This window comes from Ambystoma mexicanum, chromosome 6p, assembly GCF_040938575.1.
Source record: "Ambystoma mexicanum isolate Mex_15411 chromosome 6p, UKY_AmexF1_1, whole genome shotgun sequence".
Classification (NCBI taxonomy): domain Eukaryota; kingdom Metazoa; phylum Chordata; class Amphibia; order Caudata; family Ambystomatidae; genus Ambystoma; species Ambystoma mexicanum.
Genome location: NC_090935.1, coordinates 913835506 through 913850220, shown reverse-complemented (window position 1 = coordinate 913850220; position 14715 = coordinate 913835506). Strand labels below are relative to the sequence as shown.

Genomic DNA, 14715 nt, shown 5'->3' with positions numbered 1-14715 from the left:
CTTGCAGAAGCTTTCTTACCAGTGATCCCTGAGGGAAAAGGACAATAGAAGGGAAGCCCCTTTTTCTTCTTCCTGAAAAAAGGATTATTATATAGAAGGGAAACCTCCAGGGAAGGCCTAAGTAAAACTAAGTTAGTAATACCCAAGACCCATCCCAAAATCGTGCCAGAGATCGCACACTCTCATTTGACATGGGGACACTTGGGACAATCTAAATCCCAAGCTCCCATCAGTGAGAAATTCTATTGGCCGGGTATCCTTGCTGACACAAAGAAGTCCATTCAGACATGTGAGAGATGCCAAAAAACCAGCTCACAAATTCCTTTACCTGCCCCTTTCAAACCCATTACCGATAATAGAAGTCCCTTTCTACCAAATAGGGGTGGATATCATTGGGACATTGGAAACTTCTAGAGTGGGCAATAAATATGTCCTAGTAATCGTTTACACTACCCCGTACTCAGAGGCCTTCCCCATAAGAAACAACACAACCCAGCAAATTTTAAAACACTTGGTGTCATTCTTATCTAGAGTTGGTTTTCCCAAGGAAATTCTAACAGATAAGGGATCCAATTTCATGAGTAAGTTTATGGGTTAAGTCATGGAATTGCTACACATGACTACCTTAAGAACCTCATTGTACCACCCTCAAACGGACGGATTGGTAGAAAGATTTAACAAAACCCTCAAAATGATTTTGAGAAAATTGGTAGACGATGCTGGGAAGGACAGGGATCGTATGATCTGTAGGCCCTAGTTGCAATGAGAAAGACCCCTCAGGCATTCACCGGATTCTCCCCTTTTGAGTTAATCTATGGTAGAAAACCAAGAGATATCTTAGACATGCTCTGGGAGACCTGGGAGGAAAGAGAAGAGGCACCTTTTCCCCTCTCATAGACAGCTACCCGATTGCGAAAGCACATGAAACTCATCCGGAGTCTAGTCCACACTCACATAGAGAAAGCGCAAGCCCAACAAAAACCCACCTATGACAAGAAAGTAAACTTGAGATCATTTTCAGTAGGACAAAAAGTATTAGTCCTCTTACCTATCTCTGAAAATAAACTTGTCTCAAAGTGTCACGGGCCCTATGAAGTGCTAGAGCAAACGGGAACCTGTGCCTATAAAATAGCCCAACCTGATAGAAGGCAGAAGACCCACCTCTACCACATAAATCTCTGAAAAAGAGTGGAAAGAAAATCCTTCTGCTACTACCTCCGCTATATTACCCTGTTTAATAACCCAGGAGATAGACTAATCTGAGCTTATTCCCCAAGAATGATCTAAACAGAAACAAAAAGATTTGAACCACCTTATCATGGCATCCCCTGATGTATTCTGTGAGAAGCCAGGGAGAGTACACAGTACTTATCATTATATCAGAACTCCAAAGGGAAAAGTTGTCTATTTGAAACCAAATAGACTTCCAGAAGCACGAAACCCAATAGTAATTGATGAAGTTAAAACAATACTAGAGGTGAACATTATCGAGCCATGGTCCTCCCCTATTGTGTTGGTGACTAAACCCAATCGTTCTTGAAGGTTTTGTATAGACTTCTGTCAGATCAACGCCATCTCCCCCTTCTATGCCTAAACTAGATTTAACCAAGGGATATTGGCATGTCTCTGTGTATGGACCTGATAAGGAAAAGACAACTTTCTCGACACCAATGGGACTATTGCAATCCAAAGTCCTCCCTTTTGGACTGCTGCGGGTCCAAGCTACTTTCCAATGACTTATGGACAGGATATCACAGTCTTACTTGGATTTATGTGGGGCCTACATTGACGACACAGTCATTTATAGCAAAACCTCGGAAGACCATCTTTTTCATCTTTCTACTATTATGAGAGCCCTCCGAGAGGCCGGCTTAACTGCCAATCCATCAAAATGTATGCTCGCTCAAGCGGCCATGAAATACCTAGGCTTCTTTGTAGGAAATGGCAGTGTCCAGCCCCAAAAAGAAAAGGTGCAAGCCATCCTAGATGCCCCCACACCCAGGACCGAGAGAGACCTTAGGGCATTACTCTGATTAATTTGCTATAACTGTAGGATTATCCCAAATTATTCAGATAGAACAGCCAGACTGACAAACGCAGAACCCCAGAAATTATGTTGGTCTGATGAGGACGAAGCATGTTATAATAACCTGAAATAAACCGTATGCCAAAATCCAGTCTTATTGAGTCTTCTGACCCATGGAATTAACAGAGACCTTAAATCACAGATTCCCTGCTCCCAATACAATACTCCACAAGAATGATCACCATAGGAAGGTTCTCAGGCTACATTGTGCCACTCAACAATCTCCTTCCTCTCTTTCCCTATCTCTAACTTTACACTTGCTCTTGCTCACTTTCCCAGAAGTCAAAAGTCATGTGTCCAAGAGCGATGCCACAATCCGACCACAAATAAGGATCAGTGCTTTGAAACTACAATTTGGTGATGCTGCACTGTGCAAAAGCAGAGTAACACAACATAACACTAATGCCAAGAATACTGTTAAGAAATATGTTCAAATATATCCAATAATGTGTCAAAAAACGCAGAATGGACACTTTCAGGTACCATTTTCCTTATACATTAAAATTTGAAATATTTTGAAAAATATATGTGAGATACTTTATTTCTGATTGTTAGAGATTTGCACTGGAGAACATGAGATGCCTGTGTGCATCCTAGCTGTGTAAACAGTACCTTATTCATGGTTCACAAAGCCTGCAACTGGAGTCAATCCAGAGACGCATAGTGCATCTTAAATGGCCTGGAGAAAATCTTTGTGAAACCTTTGAGATTTAGTCTTTATAAATTACGTGTAAATGAGCAAATGCAATCTGAAATGTCATGGCATGAGCAATCATTTTCAAACAGTACAAATGTTTCAATTTTAGACGTACTATTTCTAAACATATGGATCAAGTAAGAATAGTCAATTTCAGCTGAAAAGCCAGGCATGCACAGAGCCCCATAGTAGCCATCCCTGGAAGTTCACCTCCAGATCGGAGCTACACAGCAATGCACTGCTGGAATGCCATTTAGCTTAAAACCTGGCTCTTCACTTCATGTGAGGAAATTGTCAGTATCTTACACGACAGTGATATTTTATACATAGATTTATTAACCCAATACTGATATCTCTCAAGGCTGCAACAACCAACCCCATATGCGCTTCACCCTCAGTGTGGATGGTCAGTGTGGTGTAGGTTGACATTAGTGTGATTGGGGCACGTTTATCATTCACCATTAATAATATGGTGAGTATGAAAAAAGCAAGAAAAAAATCCTTCAACCTGCAAAGTGATAGTAGAATAGCAGATTTCAGCCAAAAAGCCACACCTTCACATTGCCACACATTAGACATCACTGGAAGTTCAGCCACAGCTCAGACCACCACAGCACTGCACATTGTATCAAAGCGCTCTATATACTGATTGCAGGAATGCATTACAGTTCTCCTGGTGTTTGTGCTGTAAATTTGTAAAACAATGACTAAATCAAATATTGTGAAGGGAAACGCTTCTATACATAAACAAGTAAATGAGATCACGTTGATTACTTACAGCTTATTTATATGCTCCCAGTGGGTTGTAATAAATTCCCATGCTATGTGTCGCCCTATCTCATTCTTCAGCACATTTCTAAAAATCTCGCTGGCGGCCGATGGTTGCAGATTTATGGCATATTGCAGGTATCTGTGCCAAATGAAAAAGGATACAATTATTATGAGCACATGTTAATGGCATTAAACCTCAGAACGTCGCAACGTCAGCATATGTCGAAGTAAGTTACAATAGGTGTACGTACCCCTGTCGTGGTCAGATTGTATGATATTGATACTTTACATTTGTGCACATTCTTTCACCCTATTGATAAATTTGCAATTTGCTTTCCTCAAGGACAGAGCCTTATATTGATATACTGCCTTGGCACAACTTTGAAGAGATGGTAACTCTTTATCCATGTCGAAGAAGCAATGCCATAATGGCCATAAGTCTTTGGATTTTGGTACAAGTTTAACACAAATGTTCTTCATTTGGACACGTTTATCTTTTTCATGGACGAGAATGTTGCAGAACAGAAGATCCTTGTGTCCAAGCACTTTAATGACACAGCTGGAGACCCCATGAATCTGGAGCTCCCAGTGTGTAGACAAGTCTGGCTGAAATCCTTTGACCTCAAGAAATCAAGAAATAGGACAAGCATACAGTAAACGACCTGCCGTTCACTGTCAAAAACGTACATGGAAAATCATCATGTGAAGTACTGCAGCAATGAATTATGTTTTGCAGACGTACTGCGAGATGGCAATAACGTGAGTCATCCAAATCACAACACTGTGATTTGTCCTTGACGAGGAATAGAAAGCAATTTAAGGTGCACAGAAGGCACCTTACGCAAGAAATGTTGACCCGAGACACCGATTAAATACAAACAGGTATGAATGACACCCACAATGTTTTAGTGAATCAAGACACATATATAGATACACCCAGTTCTAATTTTAAACAATACCAAGAGCTCCTTGCCTTTTTACCAGTCTTGAGGAAAGCATGAAAACAACTACAACATCAGTAGAGATTATGATCATGCTGGAAACCAAAACTTGAAATGTGTATTGCAATGAATTCTACAATTCTACAATATAAGCCACTTTCAACTACTAACCCTCTCACTGTGTATTCAGCACTCCGCAGGGACATTATATGATTGTATAATATGATGTGTCAGCGTGGTGGACCAAGATAATTGATTACATATTGGTGATACATGCTAAAAAAAAACTCTATAGCTTCAAGTAGGCTCTTTTTAACTATGTTTACTATGCACTGGGACAAGACTCATATACCATTACTGGATATCCAGACAACAGAGAACAACACTTTTGCTACTACATTACATGGGAAAACAACAGATAAAAACACATTGCTGAACTTCAAGAGTTTTCATCCACAAGGATTGAAAGAAAACTTGCCATTCGGCTAATTATTAAGGAGAAGGAGAAATTGCACAACATTACCAGAATATGACTGCAATGGGAAGGAACTAGAGAATTGCCTTAAAGCGCGTGGATATCCCTTGCAAATGATCCGAAAACCACGCAAAACAGCGAGAAATACCAACAGGGACACATGCCTAACCAAACACCAAAGGGAAAAACATAAAGAGAAAATGACGTTTGTAACCACTTTTTCACCAGTCAGTAATGACATTAGGAGAGTCATCCTCACAAACTGCAGTCTTTTACAAACAGACACCTTTGAAACCGGAAAAACCTTGCTTTGCCTTTAAGTGTAGCCAAAATCTGAAAGACCATACATATCCCAGTTCAGCAGTTCAGAAAAGGACACAAACCAATCTGTGGAACCTCCCACCGGCAATAGGACACTTCAGGTGTGGGAAGTGCTCTGTCTGCAGTTTGACACAGGATCAAAAAGAAATCTCCCTAAACAGGGTGATGTGGAAATACAAAACCTTCACGAATTATCTAACGAAGTGGAGCATTTACGCCATAAAATGTCGGTGTAACTTGCTGTACATAGGAAAAAGTAAACGTGAGGTAAGGCAACGTATTTATGCGCACAGATCGTGTCTAAAGAACTCAATAGAGGACAAACCCATGGTGGCACATTTTGTGAAAAAGAAACATAAACACACAGAACTACGTTGGTTCATCATTCAAACTGTCAGCGCAAAAGCAAGAGGAGGAGACCGCGATCTCGGTTTGAAGAAACAGGGAAAAAAAGGATCCACCGTTTGGATACAGTAAAAAATTGACTTAATGTTTCCATAGAGTGGAATTTGTTTTTCTAAACAACTCGCAACAGCATCTTTGAATATACCCCAGCATATTAGCACCGCATGGAAAATCAAAAAATAGTTTGAGCACAGAAATCACATACTAAGAAACTACATGTAATATCACATGTGACCTGACATTGTCGTTTGTCTGTCCACACAAAATCAACTTGTGATGTGTTGAAAGTGTAAAGGTTAGTGTCTAGAACCACACATTTGTATGTATGAATATATGTCAAGCTCAATTAAGGTAACTGTGGCCAAAAATGTACAAAGTACATCTAAGCCAACTGTAGACCTAGCAGTGGTCTCTTTTTGACGTATTCTTGGCAAAATCTGCGTAGCTAATTGTCTCACTGATACTAAGATACTAAATTACCCAAACAATATCAACCTTAAAGGTGAATACAGAGTTTATATTGTGGTTGTAAACAACTAAATAACGCTATGCACCAAACATGTACAAAGATTAATCAAGTAAACTATGAATGCAACAACAAAATGTATTCGACGTTTCAATCAAAATTTGTATAACCTAATGTTTAACTGGTTTCTGAAATCTATGTAACAAATTAGCCCGTGCGAGGCATGTCTATGAGATTCATATAATGAGCTGCTGAAGCCAGTCAATCATGTACAATCTACCCTGCATTTTAGGGAGATGGGGCCATTTATTTATTTTATTTAACTCACAGGATGGTTAAAACAGTAATTTCGCCATTACATTATGAAGTCTAAAGAGTCATTAGTTGCAACCAGGCCATCACTATAAGTAGCCCTCATTTGAGATCAAGCACAACTAGTGTGGTTCCAGCAATACAACACTATTGCCAAAGCTGGCATTTCGTAATATAGTTATTAAGTCATTAAATATTCAAACAGCAACACAGTGCTGCTTAACAGATAACGTACGTGCAACCAATTAGATTTCAAAGCGAAACCGTGCATTGTTTGACGATTAAGCAATGGCAGTACCCACACTAGCAACGACGCGTTGCCTAGCGACATACAGACCATGTACGCACACCAAATCAGTTTTCATAATGAAATCGAGCTCCTGCTCGCGAGTACGCATGTGCAGTACCCGGACAGTGTCACACGGCGCCTTCACTCCTTCGCAGATATGAGCAGGAGAAACCGTAAGTGTCCACCAAATACCTTTATTAAATAAATGAAGCAGATAGGGCCAACATAGCTTAGGCCAGTCTTCCACAAGCAAAAGTATCCATCTCGGGGCACATCCACAGGCAACATGATCCTTTTTTGTAGCATAGCCACGAGGCACGCATAACGATACTGATCATTGTCTCTTAGCGACATTGATCTAGTCACCACGTACACCAGGAGAGGATGTTTTATCAGGCACAGCGTGGAAAAGAGAGCAATAGCAGCCTTTGTGACACGGAATAAGTCGAGCTAATAAACAACTCTATACAAAACGAGTGTCAGTCACTAATAGAGCAGACACTATAAGACACCAGCTTAACACAATGGTGGATAAGCAGATATGTTTTGGACAATAATGATCAGTGAGTCTATGGTCCTAACCTTTTGCCATTATGTATTGCAGATGTACTACGAGATAACAATAACGCGAATCATCCAAATCAGTGCTGGTGGTACTCTCGTTCAGGTTGGAATTGTCATTGCATTTCGGTGCTGGACTGCCTCTGGGCAGGACAAAGACTGATATGCAAATGGATATTTCCCATCTGTGAAAGGCACAGTGAGAAAAAGCAGTGGCTGCGAACTCTCAAGTGGTTAATAACCACTGAACAGGTTATCAAGCCTTGTTCTATCGAGAGAGAGGAGCGCCCGCTACCTTTGAAACCAAATTTCAAGGAACCTGGGATTGTTAACCCTAGTTCTCCTGGGGGCAACCAGACGTGGTCTCCCTCTCACTGTGCTTAGAGAGGCATCAGCTTCACCTCACTGATGATCCCCAACAAGGGTGAAACACGTGTATGGGGTTGCTGGTGGTACTCTCGTTCAGGTTGGAATTGCCATTGCATTTCAGTGCTGGACTGCCCCTGGGCAGGACAAAGACTGATATGCAAATGGATATTTCCCATCTGTGAAAGGCACAGTGAGAAAAAGCAGTGGCTGCAAACTCTCAAATGGTTAATAACCACTGAACAGGTTATCAAGCCTTGTTCTATCGAGAGAGGGGCGCCCGCTACCTTTGAAACCAAATTTCAAGGAACCTGGGATTGGTAACCCTAGGTCTCCTGGGGGCAACCAGGCGTGGTCTCCCTCTCACTGTGCTTAGAGAGGCATCAGCTTCACCTCACTGATGATCCCCAACAAGGGTGAAACACGTGTATGGGGTTGCTGGTGGTACTCTCGTTCAGGTTGGAATTGCCATTGCATTTCGGTGCTGGACTGCCCCTGGGCAGGACAAAGACTGATATGCAAATGGATATTTCCCATCTGTGAAAGGCACAGTGAGAAAAAGCAGTGGCTGCGAACTCTCAAGTGGTTAATAACCACTGAACAGGTTATCAAGCCTTGTTCTATCGAGAGAGGGGCGCCCGCTACCTTTGAAACCAAATTTCAAGGAACATGGGATTGGTAACCCTAGGTCTCCAGGAGGCAACCAGACGTGGTCTCCCTCTCACTGTGCTTAGAGAGGCATCAGCTTCACCTCACTGATGATCCCCAACAAGGGTGAAACACGTGTATGGGGTTGCTGGTGGTACTCTCATTCAGGTTGGAATTGCCATTGCATTTCGGTGCTGGACTGCCCCTGGGCAGGACAAAGACTGATATGCAAATGGATATTTCCCATCTGTGAAAGGCACAGTGAGTAAAAGCAGTGGCTGCGAACTCTCAAGTGGTTAATAACCACTGAACAGGTTATCAAGCCTTGTTCTATCGAGAGAGGGGCGCCCGCTACCTTTGAAACCAAATTTCAAGGAACATGGGATTGGTAACCCTAGGTCTCCAGGAGGCAACCAGACGTGGTCTCCCTCTCACTGTGCTTAGAGAGGCATCAGCTTCACCTCACTGATGATCCCCAACAAGGGTGAAACACGTGTATGGGGTTGCTGGTGGTACTCTCGTTCAGGTTGGAATTGCCATTGCATTTCGGTGCTGGACTGCCCCTGGGCAGGACAAAGACTGATATGCAAATGGATATTTCCCATCTGTGAAAGGCACAGTGAGTAAAAGCAGTGGCTGCGAACTCTCAAGTGGTTAATAACCACTGAACAGGTTATCAAGCCTTGTTCTATCGAGAGAGGGGCGCCCGCTACCTTTGAAACCAAATTTCAAGGAACATGGGATTGGTAACCCTAGGTCTCCAGGAGGCAACCAGACGTGGTCTCCCTCTCACTGTGCTTAGAGAGGCATCAGCTTCACCTCACTGATGATCCCCAACAAGGGTGAAACACGTGTATGGGGTTGCTGGTGGTACTCTCGTTCAGGTTGGAATTGCCATTGCATTTCGGTGCTGGACTGCCCCTGGGCAGGACAAAGACTGATATGCAAATGGATATTTCCCATCTGTGAAAGGCACAGTGAGAAAAAGCAGTGGCTGCGAACTCTCAAGTGGTTAATAACCACTGAACAGCTTATCAAGCCTTGTTCTATCGAGAGAGGGGCGCCCGCTACCTTTGAAACCATCCAAATCACGACACTGTCGTTCTTGACGAGGAATAGAAAGCAATTTAAGGTGCACAGAAGGCACCTTACACAAAGAAGCTTTGGCCCGAGACACTGATTAAATAAAAACAGGTATGAATGACACCCACAATGTTTTAGTGCATCAAGACACATATATAGATACACCCAGTTCTAATTTTAAATCCTTTTGATTTCTACCTTAAAAAAGGTCGAATGAGCAAGACTTTCCCAAGAGCTCCTTGCCTTTTTACCAGTCCTGAGGAAAGCATGAAAACGACTACAACATCAGTAGAGATTACGATCATGCTGGAAACACGACTTGATATGTGTATTACAATGAATTCTACACTATAAGTCACTTTCAACTACTAACCCTCTCACTGTGTATTCAGCACTCCGCAGGGCCATTACATGATTGTATAATATGATGTGTCAGCGTGGTGGACCACGATAATGGATTACATATTGGTGATACATGCTAAAAAAAACCTCTATAGCCACAAGTAGGCTCTTTTTAACTATGTGTGCTAAATAAATATTTGTGATTTTTGTGAAAAAAAACAGTGGTGATCTTCTGAATGTAAAGTACAGATCAAGAAGAAAAATGTATATGGAATTGCCCTTGTATGATGACACGTGTTTTGGCTAATTGACTAGCCTTTCTCAAATCAGGGCCTTAGTAACTACTTGATACTTCAAATGTATGGTCTCAATGCTTGTATCGGTTCTATTTCATGAATAAATGGGTTCGGTCCCTGCTTCGTTCACTTGTAGCGCTCTTGCACGTAGGTCCGTTCAGTGAAGTACTTCATTTGAAGTATCAAGTAGTTACTAAGGCCCTGATTTGAGAAAGGCTAGTCAATTAGCTGAAACACACGTCATCATACAAGGGCAATTCCAAATACATTTTTCTTTTTTTGCAAAACTGGCTGCTGGCGCTGTCTTCCATCAGAGGTCTTTTTGGATATTTCAACTCTTCTGTTGTTTATTTGGCTTTTTTAACCACATCTCTGATAAGACGCAACACCTACTTTATTTGGTTCAATATACCTATACTTACTACCTACATATGTCGCCTTAACAGATTGGGCCTACCAAGCCATACTTTAATACCATTTTTAAAATAAAGATCAATTTAGTAATCTGTTTGATGTGGTGGACAACATACCTGTAAGTGTTAAAAGGGAGGGGTAGCTTAGGTCTTTTCTATATATAGCAATGAATAGGTGGACCATTTAACAAGATGCTAAGTGCCATATTCATTGGAGTGCAGCAGGATCATAGCCTTACTTATCAGTAGACAAAGCCTTCTAGAACTTAAAGTAACTTAAAGTAATTTATCACACACCTCTTTGTCTGCATCCACTTGCAGTCCTATTGCTCGGGTCAAGGAACTGCAATAATCGAAGCTTGAAAACCCAAACCTCCTTGACAACTTCCGTTGAGACAAAAAGATTCCAATGACCCATGATATGGCATCTCCCCACGTGCACTCCACAGAAGCATGGAGGGATTTCTCTGCACAGCTACTCAATGTCTTTCATCGCCTTAAACACTATGGTAGTCTCTGTTGTCCATCTTCTACTGGGCCACTGAGTCCTTTGACAACATCTCTGGAACATATTGTGGAAGTGTATATCCTAAAGTTGTTCTTAAGCCCATCCAGAACTATATACCTCATTGGCTCCATTTAAGCCAGACAGAATCTGTGAAAGAATTTGACTACAAGAAATTATCAAAGCTATTCAAAAGGCTGTGAATCTGCTGTTCTCTGACACTTGTGTGATAGCAACGGGGCACCAAGGAGACCTGGTCCTGCATCATTCCTGCATGAGTCGCCTGCATTCTCTCCAATTTAATCTAGTGAGATGTTATGAAAGGACATCAGCCCTGTGGTCTGATTCACCAGTCTCTATTGCAATCCATGCATTGGTGAACCCATGCTTCAAATCTCTTGAGACAATCTACATTCTACCCTCTCCCCCACTCTGTTCGTCAAGTCTTCGTAACAGTTCGGGTGAGTATGCATTGCAGAGTTTCTTACAGTTATCAAGTCAGTGGTGGTTATGATTGATATGGCCAACAGGAATGCCATTTGCTATAAAAGGAAGCAGAGGGGCAAGATCTAAGTCTTTTTGAATCTGATAATGGACAATCTCTCAAGACATGATCATGAATGGAACAAAGGCTTAACTCCATAGGAAGTATTTTGACATTCTACTAGTTCTTATGACCCCCCTGCACATGTTCTCTTAATCACCCGGTGGTAAAGGTTATTCAAGTGTTCACAAGCACTGTCAACTAGCTTGGGAGGATAGCTTAGGGGCAACGTGGTCACCTTAGAAGCAAGACAACGAGGAGCAACACAGGTTTGATCCTCGGGTCCGCGCTTAGAAACCTCTGGGTATTAGCGCATTATAAATAACCAATTATAAATGATATCCTAGAGGCTCCAACATGGCTATGACCAAACCAGTGCTCAATGTGCATCTGCCTCATTTGATCATCTACAAGATCATTCTCCTCCCTTGATGTCACAATATCCTGTCAAGCTAGGAAGGGGAAACCTTCCACTCCTCCATTCAGGTGCTCAACTTCATTGCCTATTTTCTGTGGCAAACCTCAGAGCTAGGCCTCAGTTAACCTGTGGGCCCTTGCAGCTGTAAGGAAGACCTCCACATGGGCACAATGCATTGTAAATGCCTATGGTTTGCCACTGGCCACTATAGAAGAAACATAATGCTCTATCCTACACTACTGACTCTATCATGTCTTTTCCTGAAAACCTATAGCCTTATCACTAGTAGAGATGGACACCTGCAGGGCTAATCTTGCTGCCATTGGTGTAGACAGGCGATACATTCTCCACCGCCAATTAAGTCATCAGAAGGCATCTAACAGGATGGCTTCAACGTTTACCTCCAGTGTAGAGAGCTACAACCTTGTGGGACCTCAACAGGGCCTCTTAGATCATCTCTACGTATATTTTCATTGGATGGCAGCATGTAAGCCTAAGCTTTTTTGGGAACAATTACCTTTTGGTTGCTGCTACCTTTGTGAGGACATTAGTGCACAAAAAGCAATCCTTACATGTTGCACTCTTATATCCAGCCCTCTCTCCCTTTCCTGCATTCTTGTCGGATCCTGGCACAAACAGGGAGGGGAAGCACATTTCTGAACAGCAAAACCCCTTATTTCTTAAGGTGAAGTTGGAGTACATGCTCAGTGCTCCACACATGGCCACACCTCTGCCAAATAAAACCTTTGGCTTACCAGCTTTTTGTATGCAGTCTGTTCAAGCTGCTTCCCCTATTTTTCTAAATATTTTGTAGAACTCTGGCATGTAAACTGTTGCCCTCCGATTAAGCTACATAAAGGTTTTTTTTCCCATTGCATATCCTGCAAGATGCTACTCTGTGTTTCTGGGTCGTGATTATATGGGGCCGGTGTGTGTGGCCAGTTATACACATTCAGCTTCAGTGCGAGTGAATACTGTGAACTGTTTCAGAAGCCCCCAATTCCCTCCTCTAAAGTCTTTGTGAAAGTAAAGGAGGGTAATGTGTCAAAATCCCTTCCTCGTATGTAGCACCAGGCCCTGGAGACACATTCAATTATGTCAAAAGTGGGGTCAGGGTGAGAGGCTGTGCTTCCATGGTAGCTTGCCACAGGTGCTAGCCCCAAAGATCCAGTTTCGAACCAAACATTTGTGTGCACACCAATGGCCGATTTATCACCTTGATATAGTATTGTAGGGAAGGTTTATTTCTTTGGTGTTTTGCATTGTACTTGATGTTTCCTGGATCCCTCAGAACCTTTGTGCAGTCTGGGACCAGGCATAAAAAAAACAAGGAGTCTAACCATGCCGCCCCCCTGAAATAGCAATCCTGCTTGTCACTTTCACATCCAGGTCATCAAGTGACACTTGTAAAACGTGTCCCTTTTGCTTAAATCCAGGAGAAATCTTCAAACTATTGGCACTAATATCCAAACGAAAGATATACAGCTCCAGGAGAGTCCATTCTAAATTCTCAAATGGGCCAAAAACAAACGACAGCTTTACTGTAATGCCAAAAAGAAAGTCTACAGTACACTGTTCTCCAAAAAAACCCACTAACAAGTAAACAGTACATCAACTCTGGCACCATTGAGGTAGGTGTGTCGGTGGTGGATCCAGTTGGGGCATGCGAATGGGAACCCATGTGGGAAAACTGGAAGGATTTTCGGCCTGAATGTAGAATAACCAATTATTACCGAAACTGTTAGGTCTCATGTGATAATTCCTGTGTCCGCTGTGAATTAATTTATGAGCGATCTTCTTTCTACTTTAGGAATGCTGTTGAACGAGAGCCTTAACATATCAGCATTAACTATAGCTATAGTATGAATGGGTCCAGCCTTTATATCAATTCAGTATGGCCAATGAAGCCAAACCTTCACAGAGCATGTAAATGGAATGGAGAATGGAGAAGCAGCCAGAATGATGACGTTTGTTAGCTACCATAGGGATACTACTTTTGTGTGTCCTAGTTTACACTAGCGGCCACAGTCACAGTTGAAAAAGTCTTCTTACTTCAGGCCACAAGAATAGAAGATGTCACAAGACCTCAGGATAGTATGCAAAAACCACTGCAATGTAGGAGGGTCTGATAGGAGAGATACACAGAGAAGAACCCAAACATGGATGCCAAGATCTAATTTATTGTTGTTTGCCAGCTAGTTTGCTCCTTTACATACAACAGTCGAGTTATCTTTAAGAGCTGCAGTGCGAATAGACACAGGACCCACTGTCAGTTGAAAAAACAATGTATGTTACAAAGCTATTACAGAACGCATGTCGTAGGGTACGGCACGCACTGTTCCCAAATCAAAATTAAACTATACAAGAAAACAAGGATCAAAGAGAGAGCAACATTTCTGATGTTGAGAGTAACAAGCGCTTTGGCTTAAAGCGCTATATAAATCTAATGAATACAAATACAAACTTATTGTAGTCGGGTAAGATATGCAAAAGTGCAGAAGGCATGCAAGGCATTCATCACGGTCACCTGTTCAGCAGCCATGGCTCCTTAGTGCAACTCAGGCCATAGAGCAGATTGTGGGAATCAACAGTGTTCGATGTCTTGTTGTACAGCGCCCAGGCTGAATCCCATTCTTTCTCACTTCCTGTTGCTATGCCGTAACAATATATTGTTTCTCTGATGGATGAAGGAATCCTACAATGAAACATTTGGCATTTAACCATGACAAAGAAAGGCACTCATAAATGTGAACAGTTGATAATAAATTCTCTTTGA

The 14715-nt window shown here is 42.0% G+C and overlaps 1 protein-coding gene across 1 annotated transcript in view; it reads right to left on the bottom strand.

The window, feature by feature from the left end:
- The window catches only part of LVRN (laeverin), a 933533-nt gene that overhangs the window by 99481 nt on the left and 819337 nt on the right, over positions 1-14715 (bottom strand). Inside the window, exons 17-18 of the mRNA XM_069625536.1 lie at positions 14467-14634; positions 3562-3693 (exon numbers count right to left, since the gene is read on the bottom strand). Of these exons, the coding sequence (XP_069481637.1) occupies positions 3562-3693; positions 14467-14634 (300 nt within the window). The remainder of the gene's footprint in view (positions 1-3561; positions 3694-14466; positions 14635-14715) is intronic.